This window comes from Suricata suricatta, chromosome 1 (genome assembly GCF_006229205.1).
Source record: "Suricata suricatta isolate VVHF042 chromosome 1, meerkat_22Aug2017_6uvM2_HiC, whole genome shotgun sequence".
Classification (NCBI taxonomy): Eukaryota; Metazoa; Chordata; class Mammalia; order Carnivora; family Herpestidae; genus Suricata; species Suricata suricatta.
Genome location: NC_043700.1, coordinates 41,289,563 through 41,308,288, shown reverse-complemented (window position 1 = coordinate 41,308,288; position 18,726 = coordinate 41,289,563). Strand labels below are relative to the sequence as shown.

Here is an 18,726-nt window from a genome sequence, read left to right as displayed (position 1 = left end):
ATATATATATATATAGGGGGCGCCTGGGTGGCTTAGTCAGTTGAGTGCCCGACTTCGGCTCAGTCGAAGTCATAATCTCACAGTTCATGAGTTCAAGCCCCATGTTGGGCCCTGTGTTGACAGCTCAGAGCCTGGAGCCTACTTCAGATTCTGTGTCTCCCTCTCTCTCTGCCTATCCCCCACTCATGCTCTGTCTCGCTCTCTCAAAAATAAATAAACATTAAAAAAATTAAAAATATATGTATATAAATAAAAATAAAAAAAATAAAATTTAAAGAACTTTACTTAAATTTAAGGGAAAAAACCACAGGAAGCAAAAAAAAAATATCGTGTGCTAGTCATTGCATGTAATACAGATTTCTGGTTCTGAGCAAGGAAACACTTGACGAGTCTTCCCTTCTGAGGTAACTCTACTGACAGGCCGAGGATCACCTCCAAGCCCCCTTCGCATCCTCTCTTGGCTGCCATCTTATCCTTCTGGCTTGTACGCTGTGGTAGGAATCCTCTCATCCCTCTGAGGATAAACTTGTCCCACGTGATGGAACCAAACCCTTTCACTCTGGTTCACTTCTCTCAGGGTCTGAAGGACCCCACCAGTCCACATCCATGTCGAAGGGCAATCTTTGCTCCCACTTTATTTAATCTATAGTAGTTTTCAACCGAGTGCCCATTAGAATCTCCCAGAGAGCTCTAAAAACAATGTTGAGCCGACCCCCCAGAGACACGGCTTTCACTGGTACTGTAAAAAGCCAACCAAGTGATTCTAACATGCACTGAGGTGAGAACCACTGAGCAGCCCTCTCCGAGTTTCCTACTTGCTCTCTCCTAGAGTTCTGTCAGCCAGCCTTCCTGAGTGCATCCCCACACACATACATCTAAGGACAAAGTTTTTAAAATATGAAGTCCACTAAAGCATTCATACAACTCACAACATAAACACCTCAAAATGAGACCTGCATACAGATGCTTCCGATGGCCCATTCTTTCCCAGAATCTCCGAGGCTAGCTGGCTCTTAGCTGTAGGTAAGCTGGGCAGAAATAGTATGGCTTGGCCAAGAGAGGGCCTGGTTCCTGGCAGGCACTGAGGAACATCAGATTTGCGCTGCCAGAGCCTGTCTCTGTTTACCACCCGCCCCCCAGCACACCACCCCGCTCTGCCCTAGTGCTGGAAAAGGGATTTGTCATTCTTGGGGGGGAAGATGGGCCTGAATGGGCAGTGGAGGCCTGCACAGGAGGTCAGGAACGGTGGAGAACAGGGCAGCTGTGTCCACGCAACCAAACCATTTATTGCTGTGTTGTCTGTGGGGACTCAGCCCGAATGTTGAAGGGGATGGAGGAGGGGAATATCTGTGACTCCTGGATGCTCAAACATTTTCTGACTTGAAGCGTTCGGACCCAGTTTGCCCCATGAGCTCTGCTCCCGTCCCACGCCAACACCCACATGCGCACACACGCATGCATGCACATGTACGGTGTCCTTCAGAGCAGCGGTTAAGTCCTCCCCAGCTCGGAGGAATGCAGGAGAGGGAGAGGTCACTGAGTTCCTCCTCTTTCATGTCATCTCCTGGCAACCTGCGGCCAGCTTCTAGAAGCGGCATAGGCAGAAAAAGGAAGCGAAAGGGGCTCTGGCCTGCTCCTCCTTGCCCAGGAGCGAAGCCAGCAACTGCAGTCCTGCTGTGAGGTAATGCCTGGCGCCGCCTATGTGTTCCTGCAGGTTGAGACAGATTCAGGCCGGGTGGGGTGGCAGCCCCAGCTGTGAAGGGCATGCAGGGAGAACAACACTACAACTGGCTGCCTGGGCCTAGCACCTCCCCACTAGGCTTTGGGGGCTTGGGGTCAGGTAGCCATCCTGGCCTCATCTCTCCCCTCGGCTCCCTTGCTCCCCTGGAAGAGTATTCGGTCGAGAACACTGTGGGCTGGGTGAGATGCCGAGGGCCAGGCCTGGCCTCCCCCGTCTCTGATCCCCTCTGCCCAGGTGTCAAGGACCTGCCGAGACGGGTTCAGAGGCGCCAGAGAGAAACCAGCTGGAGCCGGAGCCTGGCACCCAGCCCCCCACTTCCCAATCCCTCTCCCGCCCTGACTGCAGTTGCGCCAAGGCTCTCATTAGCAGCTGCCCCCGCCTGGGCGCGGAGCATGCTTTGGGCATTTGCCATGAGGTGGCTGGGAATTTTGCAACAGTCTCCAAGAGGGCTGGGAAGAGAGAATGGGCTTCCCCTGCCATCCACTGCCCCTTCATCACAGGTGAAGCCAAGAAGGCAGGAGAAAAAATGTCAAGTCTCAGCAGCATCTGTGGTACCTAGCAAGACAGAGACAGGGCTCCCATGCCCCCATCTTCTGGCCTACAGTCCTGACCAGCCTGAGAGCCATCACTCATTCCCCCTGTGCCCCTGGAATTGAGCCATAGGTCTTGGCCCTGGCCTCAAATGGTCCGTAGAGACAGGTGATAGGCACAGAACACATGAAGGTTTGGGTCTGGGTGCTCACCTGGCAATTACCCAGCTCCCCGGAGAAAGCCCTGAGGACACCATGCTGTCTGGGAGGCCATCTCTTTTGCTCCTTGGCTTCTGGTACCTTGGAGACCCATTCCCTGAACCCAGTCTGGTGTGACCAACAGGCCAAGGTCTTCTTGAGTTAACCTGGGAGTGGAAGCCCAGGCCTCCTCAGAGGCAGAGATGCCTGGGATGTGGAGATGGAACCAAGCTCCCACCCTGGGAGGCGGGAGGTGGTGGCAGTGCCAGGTGGGAGGCAGCTGTTGGGCAGAGGTGTGGACAAGAGTCCCTCGTCCGGTCCAGCTCTTGGCTCAGACGTGTCCTTCGTGGGGAGGGGGGAGGTGCAGGTGAGGACCGTGTGGGGGGAACTTGACAAAAGCGATGGCAGCCAGCTCCTTACAGAATTCCTCAAGAACCACCACGCCCTGGAGGAGGGTCTGGTGGTCCAGCCTGTGGGAGACAGCATGGGGGTCATAGCTGGGAGGCAGCAGGAGTGCACCCAGGACAACATCCCAGCGTCCATGAGTCACATCAGTGGCAGACACCTCTGAGGAAAGACAGATCTCTGCAATGGGCCCTCTTTGCCCCTGGCCTGTGCTCCTCCCACTACCCTTGAGCACTCTGCCTTCCCACACCAAGATCCATCCTTGGACACCGACTTCTCTCGGTTACTTACTGTTCCCCGGGGATCTGACCCATCAGCTGCTTGCGTACCAGGAGCAGTTTGCCTGGAAACTGGGGTACCCTCTGAATTCTCTGCATCAAGTCCCCAATCACCTAGGAATGAGTAGGAATGAGGCAGGACTGAGGTGGGGGCCAGTGACACTCATCGGGGTCCCCTGGCTCTGCTGTACCATGGCGAGGTGGGGGTGTACCCCCAACCCCCTGTCCTGTTGCCCTCCCTTCCTGCCCTACCACTGGCACAAGTCTTTCAGCTCCGGCATCCTTACCCTGACAAGCACAGAGAACAGACTCCTGCAGCCAGGGGCCAGGTTGATGTAGGGATCCAGGAGGTACTCATGGATAAGGGGGTGGGGGAAGAGGGCGAGCCGGGACAGGACTGAGGTCACTTGCAGGTTCAGGCTGTATGGCTGTAGGGAACACAGTGGACAAGCTGACGGTTGGCAGGGGGCAGTGAGCATTTTTGCACTCCCCCAGCAAGGCGCCTGGCCAGTGTGAACGTGTGCGGGGGTGGGAGTCTCACGTGATGTGTGTGTGTGTCATGGATTCCCTGGGGCTGAGGGCCAGAGCATGTTAGGGCGTGTGGAACAAAGGCAAGACAGGGCTTTCCGCCTAGAGAATGGTGAGGGGTAGGGGTGGGGGAAGGAGACTATAGAGCTGGAGAACCAAAGAGGGCTTGACCCCCAGGGTCAGGCCACTCTCCTGAAGGACTCCAGAGGCACCTGCCTGGAGTTTTCCTGTGGGCCCTTACCCTTAGCCAGGGCCCAGTCCCATTTTGTACCTGTTCCAAAATCCGGGACATTCGGTCAAACAGCATTCGGAGGAAGTGACCCTCAAAGAATGGCCGTTCAGGTTCATGGAGGTCCAGGGGCGTGGGACCCAGGGGCCAGCCCCAAGGGGCAACTCGGGAGCTGCACTCCTGGAACTGAAATAGAAGCGAGAGTTGAGGAGGCAGGCCCAGTGATCAGGAGGCACCCACAGGCAGAGGGAGCCATGTAGGAAGGGTGTACTTAGGGCTCTGGGCCGGAGCAGGGGGCACCTTGGGCAGATCACAAAGGGAGAAGGTGGTGTTTATCAACACCATGGCTTTGAGGGACGAGAAGTGGACATTGGCAGAGGCTTCAACACTCACCAGTCCATAAGCATCGTGGACGTATGTGTCATATCCGGTCTCCTCTAGGAAGGCTGAGGTCTTGGCTTCCTCGGGAACGAGGCAGAGGAAACTGAGAGACAGGACCCTAGGTGTGGAGGGGCTCCACCTGGGCTACCCTGTCCTTCCCTGCCCCATTTGCAGCCCCCAAGGGAACACTCCCCGCTGGGCTGCGCCTCATTGGGGCTATGGCCAAAGACAGAACAAACCTCAAGTGACTAAGATTTCCTGAACAGCTCCCTACCTGTTGACGATCTCAGTCACTGCTGTTCTGCCATCCGAGTTGGTGGCAGGGGCTGGGGGAGGCTTTGCAGAGGGCTGAAAGCTGGAGTTGAGAAAGCCGTCCGTGAAGTAGGGGTCTTCCTCCAGATCTCTGTGGCCAGGGCAGACAAGTGGTACAAAGAAATAAATGAGGAAGTGTTGGGGTACTGAGGGCTGTGGTGGGTCCTGGGCGGCCTGAGGCTTCCCAGAGGCACAAGGTTTCACTTACAGGGTGTCCTCGTAGCTCTCGGGCTCAGGTGAGCCCCGGGCCACATAATGGCGGCCCTCGAGGTTGCAGAGGACCAGGCTGTGGATGACATGCTCGTGTGGCTTCTGGAGCAGCTCCTCAAACAGCCGCAGCGTGGTGATGCTGATCTGGGTAAGAAAGGGTCAACAGACCCTGCTTCTAGGGGTACCTAGGAACTGCTCACTCGGAAAAGACCAAACAGCAGGTTTGGGGGAGTGGGTGGCGGCTGGTCTAGGAGCTGGAAGTCTGCCTGGTTCTGGTTCTGTTACTAATTGATGTGTGCTATCAGGTGAGCCAAGTGGATTTTCTGTGTCTCCGTTTCCATGTTTGAAAGATGGCACATCAGCCTCACCTAGTTCAGAGTAGCTGTAAGCCTCAAACAAGCCAAATGAATATGAAATAGGTTTGGAAAATATAAAGTCACGTGGCAAGTATGTGATCACAGAAAATCACTATGTGACAAAAATAGTCTGGTGGCTGCCCTGACCATGTCACTGTTGGGTGGGGTGGGGGTAGGAGTTTCAGTGCCTCAAGGTAAGCTAAGGAAAGTGGGAAGAAGCATGCAGGAAATCCCTTGGGCAGGGGTCAGTGGGAGCTGGTAGGCCAAGGCCTCACCTCATCAGAGAGGTGGTTGCAGTGCCCGATGAGGTGAGCGCACAGGGTGCGGGGGCCATCCTCGGGGGCTGCAGGCTGCGGATTGGCACCCAGGAGGAAAGCCACGGCCTCTCGAAGCAGTGCAGGGGAGCGGAGCTGGCGCAGCATGGCCGTGAGCAAGGCAGTGGAGGTCAGGACGCTCTGCTCAGAACTACAAGGAGAGAGGGGCACCTGGGGGGCTTAGTCAGTTAAGCGTCTGTAGGCCTCTCCATCTTGGGTCAGGTCATGATCTCATTGTTCAGTTTGTGAGATAGAGCCTAAAGTCAGGCTCTGTGCTGACAACAGGACAACTGTCAGTGCAGAGCCTGCTAGGGATTCTTTCTGCCCCTCTACTGCTTGCTCATACTCTCTCCTTCAAAATAAATAAACTTAACAAGAAAACCTACAGGGAAAGAGCACTGAGCCAGGCCTGGGGGCTGAAAGCCAGGAGGGGGAGATGAGACCAGAGAAGGAGTTAGGAGTGAATGAATGTGGGGGTAACAGTACCCCTTCCTGATTTCCTTACATTTTGGCTGATATTTCTCGCTCCCTAGCCCTCCTGAGGTCCTGGAGCTCAAGAGCTGGAGGCCTTTGTTAGCCCATGTGGCTCTGAGCCACGACTGGTTAGGAGGCCAGACCTGGCAAACATTAACCATGGAGCCCAAAGACCCATGTGACTCTCGTCAAGGAGGTCCCTGGCCTTAGGGACAAAAGTGGTTTGGGGAGTGGGGCGGCTGGGTCCAGACTGTTGCCATGCCCAAGGGGACTGGACATAAGCTTACACGTGCAGGAGGTGGGGCTGCAGAATCTCCATGAACAGCTTCTCAGCCACAGCCTTTGCCAAAGCGTCTGCAACCACCTAGGTGCCAAAGAGCATGTATTAAGCACATTTTACCTCCATGAGTGCTTTCCACTGAGAAACAACTATGTCCTTGCATGGCAGCTAACGTTAACAGGCAGACCCGGGGCCCTGCCTGGTTCCTGAGAGACCTACTTGTTCCCCAAGGTGGATGCAGTGAAGGGAGTGGGATGAACCACAGGGCATCCCCCCAGAGAGCCCTGTTGATGTCCGCCCATGCTCACCACGTGTGCCTCTGTGATGAGGTGGTCGCAGTAATCAAACCAGCCCAAAAAGGCAGCCAAGGCCTCCTTGCCAGGGAAGGAAGCCTCATCAGACGGGGCACTGGGCAACCTGAAGGGGGGAGCAAGAGAGGAGTGAGGAGGCCTGCCTCAGGTACGTTCTAGAATCTGGGCCCCTTCTCCCTACAACCTCTGTTGCTGGGAGGGCAGGTGCAAAAGCAAAAGTGATGTTTCCCTAGAGGGAAAGGCCTCAGGTCCGGGATGGGCTGTACCCTCAGGAAGAGGGCGGCCAGCAGGGGTCCCCAGCCCTCCTGGGAAACCAGAGGAGTGGCTACCTGAGGACAAGGAGGGCTGCTAGCCACTGAAGGTGGAGCCCCGCTTGCCCTGGCCAAACGCCTACCTCCAGCTGATGCCCTCTAATGCAGCAATGTCTGCAGGGTCCAGGAAGGTGGGCATGGACTGGTACAGCTGGCAAAGGTGCTCGACGATGGCAGGGCAACAAGGGCTGCTGTGCACCAGGTAGGTGGCGGCTGCTGGTGAAGCCACACTTACCAGGAGTAGCAGGTTCTCCTGGGCCTTCAGAGCCACCCGACCTTTCTAGGGGTAAGGGTATAACTTCAGGGACATACATCTGAGCCCCCAGATCCCCTCCCAGCAATTCGCCTTCCCCACCTCTGCCCACTCTGTCTCGGCAGCTAGCACCTTGCTCTTGCACAACCCGATGAGCGAGGTGATGAGGTTGCTTTCCCCAACTCCTCCATCTGGCTCCTCCGTCTCAGCAGGCAGCTGGGCCCCACAGGGACTCAGGTCAGGAGCCTTGCTGTGGGGGTGGTCCTTGTCTTGGACACTAGCTGCCTCTCTAGGCAGGGTGGTGGGTTCTTTGGATGACTTCTTCCTACTGACAATCTTTTTACCCTGAAAAGAAGGTTGGCTGAGGCCAGCTCATGGTGCAGACCATTCTCCATGATACCCCCTTGGGAATGCAGGGTGCACACTGGCTGGCGGGGCCTCAGCGTGGAGCTACAGAGGAAGCCGCCTAGATGCCTGAGTACCTGCTCCATTCTCTGCTTCCTCAGAAGGGCCATAGGGGCCTGCCCTGGGATCAGGGCCCTCCCGCTCCTGTTCCCCACAGAGGTGCTCACTTCCAGGATGTAGGTGAGCAGGGCTGGATCCTGTTGGATCTTGGAGCAGAGAACAGTGGTGAACTGCACCTCCTCCTTTTCCGTTTGGGATCCAGGAACTGTCCCACCAAGTCGGAGAAGGTTCTAGAAGGGAAGCAAGATAGAAACAGGGGGGAATGGGGTAGCAGGGAAGAGAGAAGACTTGACCCTCAGACACCCCTTGGTTTCTTGGTCCCTCACCTGCACAGGCCTGTGGACGTTGAGGTAATGCAGGAGGGGGTGCTGCACCTGGGCCAGAACCTTGCTGAAGAACTGGAGCACCTGCTGTCGCATGCCTGGGGGGTACTGAGGGCCAAGGAGCAGAGTGCCCATCAGAAATGAAGCCATGCCCATCGCCTGGAATGCTCCTCCCCATGGGCCACAACACAGTCCTTCCTTCTGTCACTGCTCAGAGGACACGTTTACTGCAAGCCTCCTCCCTTCACGACAGGCATACCTTAGAGATACTGCAGGTTTGCTTCCAGAGCACCGCAATCAAGTGAATATTGCAATAGGTGAATATCACGATAAAGCAAGTCAAATTAATCTTTTGGTTTCCCAGTGAACATAAAAGCTGTGTCTACACTATATATAGTCTATTAAGTGTGAAACTGCATTATATCTAAAAAGCAACGTACATGATCTTAACTTAAAAATACTCTATTGCTAAAAAATGCTAACCATTATCTGAGCTTCCAGCAAGCCATAATCTTTTTGCTAGTGGAGGGTCTTGCCCCAGTGTTGGTAGCTGCTGACTGACCAGGGTGTGGCTGAAGGTTGGGGTGGCTGTGGCAATTTCTGAAAATAAGATGACAATGGAGTTCACCATGTTGATGGAGTCTTCGGATTTCTCTGCATCCCGAGATGCTGTATGATAGCATTTTACTGACAGCAAAACTTTCAAAATTGGAGTCTGTCCTCTCAAGTCCTGCCGCTGCTCTATCGACTGAGTTTATGTCATGCTCTGACCCCTTTGTTGTCATTTCAAGCATCTTCATGGCGTCTCCCCCAGGAGTAGATTCCATCTCAAGAAACCAGGGCCTTGGCTCATCCGGAGGGAGCAACTCCTCATCGGTTCAAGTCTGCTCACAAGACGGAGGCCACTCAGTGCCATCTTCAGGCTCCTCTTCCAGTCCAGTTCTCTTGCTCTTCCCCCACTACACACCCACAGTCACCTCCTCTGCTGCAGTTTGGAGCCCCTCACCATCCTCCATGGGGGCTGCAATCAGATTCTTCCAAATTTCTGTTTGTGTTGATATTTTGACCTCTTCCCATGAATCATGGATGCTCTTTTATTTATTTATTTATTTTTGTCTAAATGTTTATTTTATTTTTTTTAATGTTTTATTTATTTTTATACAGAGAGAGACAGAGCATGAGAGAAGAAGGAGATACAGGACCGGAAGCAGGCTCCAGGCTCTGAGCTGTCAGCACAGAGCCCGACGCGGGGCTCGAACCCACGAATGTGAGATCTGACCTGAGCCGAAGTCGGAGGCTTAACTGACTGAGCCACCCAGGCGCCCCTAAATGTTTATTTTTGAGAGAGAGAGACAGAGCGTGAATGGCTGAGGGGCAGAGAGAGGGAGACACAGAATGTGAAGCAGGCTCCAGGCTGCAAGCTGTCAGCACAGAGCCTGACACGGAGCTTGAACTCATGAACTGTGACATCATGACCTGAGCCGAAGTAGGACACTTAACTAACTGAGCCACCAAGGCGCCCTGAATCATGAATGTTCTTAATGGCACCTAGAATGGTGAATCTTTTCCAGAAGGTTTCAATTTACTTTGCCCAGATCCATCAGAGAACTCCCTGTCTACGGCAGCCAGAGTCTTACAACATGCATTTCTTAAATAATAAGACTTGAAAGTTGAAATGATCCATGGGGTGCAGAATGGATGTCATGTGAGCAGGCACAAAAACCACATTCACCTCGTCGTCCATCTCCATCAGAGCTCATGGGTGGCCAGGGGCATTGTCAGCGAGCAATGGACTTAAAACATTCCATATGCCATGTTGTGAGTAGAAGTGCGGTCTTTCAGGCTTTGTTGTTCCATTTACAGAGCACAGTGGATTTAGTATCATTCATATGGGTCCTCGGCCTTCCAGAATAGTAAATGAGCACTGGCTTCACTTAAAGTCACAGCTGCCTTAGCCCTGAAGGAGGAGGTCAGTTTGTCCTTGAAGCTTTGAAGCCAGGCGTTGATGTTTCCTCTGTAGCTATGAAAGTCCTGGGTGGCATCTTCTTCCAATAGAAGCTGTTTCACTACACTGAGAACCTGTTGGGCCACCTGGGTGGCTTAGTTAGTTAAGTGTCGACTTCAGCTCAGGTCATGATCTCACAGTTTGTAGGTTCGAGCCCCACGTTGGGCTCTGTGCTGACTGCTAGGAGCCTGGAGCCTGCTTCAGATTCTGTGTCTCCCTGTCTCTCTGCCTCTCCCCTACTTGTGCTTTGTCTCTATTTCTCAAAAATGAATAAATTTTTTAAAAAAGTAAAGAAAGAAAACCTGTTGCTCAGTGTAGCTGTCCTTATGAATCATCGTCACCAGATCTTCTGGAGAACTTGCTGCGGCTCCCACGTCAGCACCTGCTGCTTCACCTTGCACTCTGATGTCATGGAGACGCTTCTGTCCTCAGACCCTGGGAGCCAACCTCTGCCAGCTTCCGACTTTTCTCCTTCACCCTCCTTACCGCTCTCAGCCTTCACAGAGCTGAAGAGAGGCAGGGCCTTGTGCTGGATTAGGCTGTGGCTTAACAATGCTGTGGCTGGTTTGGTCTTCTGTGCAGACCCTCAGGCTTTCTCCACACCAGCAGTAAGTCTGCTTCTTATCGTTTGTGTGTTCGCTGGGAAGCACTTTAAATTTCCTTCAAGAACTTTTCCTTTGCGTTCACAACCTGGCTAACTGCCTGGTGAGAGAGGCCCAGCTTCTGGTCTATCTCGGCTTTCAACATGCCTTCCTCACTAAGCTTAATCATTTCTAACTTTTGATTTAGAGAGAAACATGCAACTTTTCCTTTCGCTTAAATACTTAGAAGCTATTGTAGGGTTATTAATTGGCTGAATTTCAATATTGCTGTGTTTCAGGGACTAGATAGGCCAAAGAGGAGGGAGAGAGATGAGGAATGGCTGGTCGGTGGAGCACTGGGCACTGTCTTACATGGGGCACTGTCTGTGATGCCCCCAATTATAATAGCAACATCAAAGACCACTGATCCCAGATCGTCATAGCAGATACAGTAACAAAGCTTGAAATATTACTAGAATTACCAAAATGTGACACAGAAACACGAAATCAACAAAGGTGTTGGAAAAATGGCACCAACAGACTTTCTCAATGCAGCACTGCCATAATCCTTCACCTCATAAAACATGCAGTGTTTGTGAAGCACAGTCAAGGGAGGGCAATAACACGAGGTCTGCCTGTATGAAACCAGCCTCTGCTGCACTGCCGAGTCCCTGTCTGCTTTATTTTTCTCCATGATCTTGTCATTGCTGAATATACCGCATGCAGTCCCCTCTGATTATCCACCTCTCTGACTAGAATTTTTTGTCTGTTTTAATCACTGCTGCTGTGTCCGCAGCACCTAGGACCCTGCCTGGCACAAGGCTGGTTCTTAGTATGTCTTCGCTGAATAAATGCTGAGTAATGAGAGCATTTCCTCAACCTAGGTGACAGGAACACAGGTGGAAGAGCCTGGAACACAGGGGCCCCGGTTTGGGTGGAAGTTTCCAGGGGCACCCCAGGGTCCCGCCCACCTCGGCCTTGCCCAGCGTGCACAGGGTCTCCAGGATCTTGTGCTGCAGCAGGTACTCCAGACAGGGCCCCGCCTCGCCGGCTGTTGTCTGCTGTCTCTCCTCGTAGACCAGGATGTCCAGCATCTGTCTCAGCCGCCAGGGAATATCCGTTTTCTTGGCGGGGGTATTTTCATCTAATAGAGATTCAGGAAACAACGGTGATGGGGGTGAATAGGGGCACTCTGGCTTCAGGGGGTCAAGTCCACAGTTCCCCCAGAAACAGGGAGGGGGGAGGGACAGAGGGAGGTGGAGGGTAAACCTGGGTAAAGGCCAGATTAACAGTTTGCTTCAAAGACCAGAGGAAATGGAAGTTAGCACTTGGTGCCTCTATATTTAAAAAGACAAAAGACTTTTTGCAGGCACCTGGGTAGCTCAGTTGGTTAAGCATCTGACTTTGATCTCACAGTTTGTGGGTTCAAGCCCCATGTCAGGCTCTGCACTGACGGTGCGGAGCTGCTTTGGATCCTCTCTCTGCCCCTCCCCTGCTCACTTGTTCGCTTGCTTTCTCTCTTAAAATAAATAAAATAAACATTAAAAAAAATAAAAGACAAAGACCTTTTGGATGAGGTCCAGGATGCAGCCCTCTGACTGAAAATGTGTGCATACACTCTCTCAGAGGGAAGTGGCATCTTTTTTTCTCCAAACCCTGGGATGTACAGAAGAATACACTGCTCAGGTTGCAGGCCAGCTCTGTGCCAGAGGGAAAAGCCATGGGCTCAGGGGTCTCTGTCACATAATGTAGAAGCTATCTTCTAGCAGCTTCCTGGGAGGTAACCTCCTGTCCTCTTGACACTCACAGGAGGCAGCACTCCATTTTTTACAAGGCAGAAGAAAATCCATGCATGACCACGGGTTCGGAGGCAAAGCTGCTCCACTCTCGAAGGTCTTGATGGAGAAGCTGGGGCTTTCTTAGTGAGAGGCTCAGACAGTGTCCATGTAAAGCAAGTTTTGGTGCTCTGGGACTGGCCTTGGAGCACCCCCTAGCTTTTCTCGAAAGCACTGGCTTTTGAGCAACTCAGCTCACCTCCCCCACCTCTGCACTGTTCAGGAAATGAATGCACTGGGCTCAAATGAAACCCAGGTGGACCTGAGTCAGTTCTGGATCTTTTCCTACTGTCCTGATAGGCTGGGGGCTCTCTGTCACAGATGTTCAGTCTAAAAGGTACAGACTTCCAGTTAAAAAATAAGTAAGTCCTGGGCACCTGCGTGGCTCAGTCAGTTGAGTGTCTGACGTTGGCTCAGGTCATGATCTCACAGTTCGTGAGTTCGAGCCCCGCATTGGGTTCTGTGTCGACAGTTCAGAGCCTGGAGCCTCCTTCGGATTCTGTGTCTCCCTCTCTCTCGGCACCTCCCATGCTCATGCACTGTCTCTCAAAAATAAATAAAATGTTTAAAAATTAAAAAAAAAATAAGTCCTGGGAATGTTAAAAACAGCATGGTGACTATAGTTAATATATTGGATGTTTGGAAACTGCTAAGAGTAAATCTTAAAAGTTCTCATCACAAGAAAAAACTTGGTAACTATATAGGGTGATAGATATCAACTAGACTTATTGTGATAATTTCACAACATATTCATACATTGAATCAAAATGTTATACATCAGGGTTATATGATATGATGTTACATCAACAATATCTCAATAAAAAATATCAGTTAAATTTTCTTAATAGATAATGACATTTCTGATTCTTTTTTAAAAATATTTATTTATTGGAGAGCGCAAGCAGGGGAGAGGCAGAGAGAGAGGACAGAGGATCTGAAGCAGGCTCTGTGCTAACAAGCTGACAGCACAAGTCTGAAGTGGGGCTTGAACCCACAAACTGCAAGATCATGACCTGAGCTGAAGTGTATGCTCAACTGACTGAGCCACCCAGGTGTTCCTCTGATTTTTTTTTTAATGTTTATTTATTTTGAGAGAGAGAGAGAGAGAGAAAGCAGGGGAGGGGCAGAGAGAGAAAGAGAGAATCCCAAGCAGGCTTTGCACCATCAGCACAGCCCAATGTGGGGCTCAATCTCAGGAACCATGAGATCACACCCTGATCTGAAATCAAGAGTCAGACACTCAACAGACTGAGCCACCCAGGTGCTCCAAAAGGTTTTCAATTTAAAGCAGTTGTTCTCAACTGGAGGTGATTTTGCCCCTAGGGACATTTAGCAATTTTTGGAGACATTTATGGTTATCACAATGGGGAAGTGGTCCTACTAGCATCTAGGTGCTAGAGACCAGAGCTGCTGCTAAACACGTACCCCCAGGAGCCCTCCCCCCAACAAAGAATGATCAAGTCCAATGTCAACAGTGCCAAGAGTGAGAAATTTGGTTTAAAAGGACACTTGGGGATCACTCAGAGTGTAAAGACTGCTTTTTAATTTCTTGGGCTGGCTTGGGCTCAAAATAAAGTCTTTAGGAAAGATGTAGACTGGAATCAAACCCTGGTCTGAACCAGGAGGTAGTAAACCAGGGATGCAGAACAGGATTACCTGGCCACCAGTATGCATCTGCCATTACCAACATATTGACTACAAAGCAGCAAATCAGATGCTGCCCCTCAGTAAGCCTTCCTGATGGGCCCAGATTGCCCGAGACTCTGGCTCTCAGCTGGGGAAGAAGGACCCAGGCACATTACATGCCTGGGATTCAGTTCTCCTCCTACTGGAGATTTCTATAAGAGAAATGCCCTCTATGTCAGCTCAGGGAAACCGGGAACGAGCACTTGGGGACTAGAGGCGTGGACACTGCCGAGCTGGAAGCTAGGGGCAAGTGGGGCTCAACCTCTGCCTTGCAAAGTCAGGCCACTGAGAGGCCCAACTTCTCACTGGCCGCTCCCACCTCACTCAGCTCCTCTCCCAAAAGGGCAGGGTGGGGACAGCCCCCAGTCTGAACTCCTCGGCAGCAGCTGTCACCTTGTCTAGGACACTTGCAGCTCTGACTTGCATGGTGACCCTGCCCACACCTTCCTCCCCACTCCTTGCAAGGGTCCCCTGGGTTGGAGGGGTGGGGGACCCGGCCCCACCTGTGCTTTCAATGTAGTAGTGCGTGATGCCCTTCCAGTGCTCCACGAAGGCCTCCAGCAGGTCAATGCTGGGCTCCCGCTGTGGAGAGAGCAGAGACACAGTCTAAGTGGCTGCCACAGCAATCACGGGCTCTGCTGCCACCACTGCCCATCAGAACAGATGTTCCACCATCTACCAAGTGTTGGGTCAGTGCTAGGCCCTGGAGGAGGCACTGTGATCCAGGCTCTCAGAGGGAACCCAGGACAATCTTTGGTACCTCTCCTAGACCCCTTCTCTCCTGGAGATGCTATACTCCTGCTACATGTCATGATTCCCACAGTCCCTGTCCCGGAAGAGCTAAGAATGCTGGTGGGGGAAACAGACACAGAAACAGACCCTCTCAAGACAGTTATGCTATAATAGAAGGACAGAGAGGAAAACAGTGGAGCATCCTCAAAATAATTAAATAAACATGATACACTTGGAAAACATGGGCAAAGACAAAACTTTCAGATCCCTGTCAGTCTGAGAGTCTGCAAAAATCAGTGTTCAAGGCTTTGTTCAACCAGATGGGTCATGTTAGCAGAATATTAATAAAGTGCCTTAGTTACAACATGCTTGCATCTTTTTTTTTAATTTCTCAACGTTTATTTATTATTGAGAGACAGAGCATATGTCGGGGAGGGGCAGAGAGAGGAGGAAACACAGAATCGGAAGCAGACTCTAGGCTCTAAGCTGTCAGCACAGAGCCCCATGCGGGGCCCGATCTCACAAACCTCGAGATCATGACCTGAGCAGAAGTCGGATGCTCAACCAACTGAGCCACCCAGGCTTCCCCATGCTTGCATTTTTCCAAGATTGCAGGCTGCTGGAGGAGGAGTTAGAGGTACACAGCCTGAAGCCCCAGGGAATTTGCTTTCTGCTGTGAGCAAGCCCCAACCCTCTCCCTTTTCCAGAAGTGATCTCTCCATCTCTACATGGGAAGTAGGCTTGAACTGGTAACTGCTTTCTCTGAAAACTCCAAAAAAGAGGATTATTTCCCTTTTCTTGCAGAGTAAATGATTACAGGAGAAAAATGCACGGTCAAATAGTCCCTTGCCACAGGTGCTCATTTCTCTCTCTCCATCTCTGTTCAGGCCACACCTCTACCCCAGAAACCCTGCATCCCCTACACTTGCCTAGATCCTAACAGTCGCAGCTCCACAAAGGCCTTGCCAGAGTTCTTAGACACATTTCTCTCTAACCTCGCACTTTACTACATCATAGTACTATCTACTCTTTATTCATTTTTTTTGAGTGCCTACTGTGTACAAAATGCTATGCTAGATGCTCTCAGCAATACATGGATGTTGAAGACCCAGTACCAGGGAGAAGAGAATATAAAACCACAATGAGTAACTCAGCTACAGGAAGTTGCGTGAGGACACAGGAGAGATGGAACATGATTTCTGGGGAAAGAGCACCGGAACAGAGAAGGCTTTACTGAAGTTACCCTTGAACTAAAACTTTAAGAACAGGGTCCAAGTTCAACAGTTCGAGATGAAGGAAAGACATTTTCTGAAGAAGTAACTCTGCACACAGTGTCTGGGACAAGGATGGGTTGATGAGTGTCTGTGGCCCTGTACATCAGGCCACCAAGTCAGGCTTGGTTTTTGCAGGCAGTGGGGGGCAGATGAGCGACATCTTCTGAACAGTGTGCCAGGCAGGGTCATCTGGCGGTTTTATGTAGGAGCTGAAGGCAGGAAGAATGGTTGGAAGGCCATTAAGACAGGAAAAAGAAGCAGTAAAACACCGAATCAGAGGCCCTAAAACCCTCCCCCAAACCCTTGGCTGCCCAGACAACCTTGTTTTCTTTCAAAGTTAGCTGTGGGGAGCATGACCCTTCCTGGAGTGGTACCTCCAGTAAGTCATTCAAAACACACCTTCCACATGAAGTGACTGCATCTTACCATGTCATGTGTGATACTATTATTGTGGGATTAGTGCTCGCCTGCTCCTAAAGGGCTCTGCACATAGTGAATAGTCATTCATATGTACGAAATAGCTCAGCAAACTCTTAACACCTCCTTTCCATAGTTTCTTATCTCTTGGAAAGCCCCTGGCCCTTGACCAGAACTATACTTATCTCACTTTTCTGTAATGGGCTCTCATCTAGCCTCAAAATTCATTGGTAGTCTTCTAAAACCTTCAGCTGGACTTACACTAGAAAAGAACAATCAGGTAAGAGGAGAACCCAGAGAACACAGACTATTAGCAAACTGTAACAGACTGTCACAACACAGACTGTTGAAAGAAAGCAATGGGACTGGCTTCACCTGAATCTACTATTAGCCATCATAACTCTAAAGAAATTGTACCACATGATGATCTTTACTATCTTCAATGATCATAAAGATGGGTTTTTAAAAGAATCATAAGGATCGCTCTTCTGTTTTGTCAGAAGAGGGCAGGAAGGAGCACTCTCTCTCCTTATAAGGAATCAAACAACTTGCTGGGGACCTGGAGACCCAGCCAGAGGAACCCCTATGCGCCTGATCTGGGAGTGGAGGGTAAAAGAGGGGCTCCTATCTCTCCTGACAGCTACACTGGGTCAGCCAAACTTCTCCAGAATTGTCTATATATTTTATACTCAGGGGAAGTAGATCACCTGCCCAAAATATCTCCCTTGACCACAATACCTCTTCCAGCCCCTGATGCAGAAATTCCCACATTGGAAGCATTAGAAATTCAAAACTAAGGCTTCTCAAAACTAAGCTTCTCAAAACTAAGGCGCTCTCTGGCCCACCCACCCATGTATGGAGCTTTCCCTGAGAGTTATAAAGTAGTCTGTCACATCACAAAGATGACAGTCGTTTTGATTGGAGACAAGGAGGAGCGGAAGGAGAAATCATTTTGGAACCCCTCCAGGGGTGAGCTGCCCAGGAAGTACCTGGACATCAGGAAGGGCAGGGCTGGGGGCAGGTGGGAGAGGAGGGAAGAGAAGCTTTTCACTTTCTTCACAAATCTCATGAAGGTTGAGGCTGATCCCCTGTACAATAAGCTCTGTTTTGGGGGGTGTTGAGGAGAAAGGAGGTAAAGCACAAGGCTGCTTGTCCAGAGCAAATCTGATACAATATACTAAACCCATTAATTAGAGGAGGACTTATACTTTAGACAAAAGAACCGTTAACTCTACAGACAGATTCTTGGCAGGGTTACTTTAAACAGAAGGCCTTCGCCTAACCTATCTACATTGCACTTTTATCATGGCGAATGAAGTGAACCTGCCCCTGACTAGCCTTCAACACTAACAGAAAATGGCAAAAACACAAACTCTTCCTTACATGGCAGCCCAAGGCCCCACCACGCTGGCCTCTTGTGACTCAAGGTCAATCTGGCCCAGCTGGTGTGGTGCGAGGTAACATTGGGTACACAGCCCCTGGGCCCTGCTGTTTCCTGGGCCAGGAGCCCATCCACCTCTGGGAGGGAGGGAGGGAGAGGGGGAGAGGGGGAGAGGGGGAGAGAGAGAGAGAGGGAGAGAGAGGGAGAGAGAGAGAGAGAGAGAGAGAGAGAGAGAGAGAGAGAGAGAGAGAGAGAGAGAGAGTGAGTGAGTGTGTGTGTGTGTGTGTGTGTGTGTGTGTATATGTATGTGTATATATATATGGGCCGGATCTTCTCAAATGGAGGCTGAGAGACACGCGCCGTGACTAAGGTCTTGGGGGGGGGGGGGTTGTATGGAGCCTCAGAAGGAAGGCAAGGGACGCCTATTTTTCAAGCCCAGGTGACCAGGAAGGGAGGAGCGTAGGCCGAGGAGGAAGGCAAACAGCCTGGGGAGGGGACTTTGGGGAAGAAACTATCGGGTGACGAGGGAGCCCTCTGGCACCGAAGAGTTGGGGAACTGGGAGCGAAATGGGAATGGGGTAGCAGTAAAAAAGACAGGAAGCCATTTGGAGAGAAGGCTTAGGGGCTGGGGTGATCTGGAGAGGCGCGGTTGGGAAGGAAGCCACGCGAAACAGGAGTGTTGTGCGGGAGGGGCGCGACCTTGGAGAGAGGAGACCCGGGAAACGGTGCCCCGGCCTGGGTGGGGGTCCCTTCCCCTAGGTGGGCCCGCGTCCTTCGCCCGCCCGCCCGCCGACTCCTCCCCCAGCCCCGTGCCCGCCCTTCCGGCCTAGGCCCCGCGCGCCCTGGCCTCCCCGGCCTCCCCGGCCTCACCGCCCCCACGACCTCCTGCAGCAGCGCCCCGAGCCGGCTCAGCATG

At 51.7% G+C, this 18,726-nt stretch overlaps 2 protein-coding genes across 8 annotated transcripts in view; one reads left to right on the top strand and one right to left on the bottom strand.

The window, feature by feature from the left end:
- The window catches only part of NUDT18 (nudix hydrolase 18), a 12,308-nt gene extending 3,293 nt beyond the window's left edge, over positions 1 to 9,015 (top strand). Inside the window, exons 4-5 of one of the 3 annotated variants that reach the window (XR_003907791.1) lie at positions 7,911 to 8,216; positions 8,691 to 9,015. Coding sequence is in view for 2 of the 3 variants with exons in the window: in XM_029937265.1 (XP_029793125.1) it covers positions 8,691 to 8,719 (29 nt within the window). In the remaining variant the exon portion in view is untranslated. The other 2 variants (XM_029937265.1, XM_029937279.1) reach the window with 2 other exon arrangements.
- Positions 326 to 18,725, bottom strand: FAM160B2 (family with sequence similarity 160 member B2). Of its 5 annotated transcripts, XR_003907788.1 has the most exons (18): positions 18,681 to 18,725; positions 14,510 to 14,588; positions 11,457 to 11,629; positions 7,903 to 8,007; positions 7,684 to 7,806; positions 7,244 to 7,456; positions 6,942 to 7,138; positions 6,545 to 6,653; positions 6,244 to 6,320; positions 5,444 to 5,633; positions 4,811 to 4,956; positions 4,565 to 4,693; positions 4,303 to 4,393; positions 3,952 to 4,095; positions 3,440 to 3,580; positions 3,166 to 3,266; positions 2,485 to 2,939; positions 326 to 1,708 (listed from the first exon to the last, which is right to left on the bottom strand). XR_003907788.1 is itself a non-coding variant. In XM_029937220.1 (17 exons), the coding sequence occupies exons 1-17, from the start codon at positions 18,723 to 18,725 to the stop codon at positions 2,801 to 2,803; spliced, it is 2,202 nt and encodes a 733-aa protein (XP_029793080.1). In that variant the 3' UTR covers positions 326 to 2,800. The 5 variants fall into 5 exon arrangements, 4 of the variants coding, with proteins under 4 accessions (XP_029793080.1, XP_029793111.1, XP_029793092.1 ...); XM_029937220.1 differs by having other exon boundaries at positions 326 to 2,939; XM_029937251.1 differs by having other exon boundaries at positions 326 to 2,939; positions 7,594 to 7,806; positions 18,693 to 18,720.
- Between the last annotated feature and the right edge of the window lies 1 nt (position 18,726).

Bases quoted from the DNA above. Each gene is read 5' to 3' on its own strand.
- FAM160B2 (XM_029937220.1), bottom strand. From the start codon at position 18,725: ATGCTGAGCCGGCTCGGGGCGCTGCTGCAGGAGGTCGTGGGGGCG. The intron at 7,457-7,683 runs GTGAGCACCTCT...CCTTCTTTTCAG, and splicing joins TGCTCACCTACATCCTGGAA to GGTAAAAAGATTGTCAGTAG. The intron at 4,957-5,443 runs GTGAGGCCTTGG...TTTCTTACCCAG, and splicing joins GCAACCACCTCTCTGATGAG to ATCAGCATCACCACGCTGCG.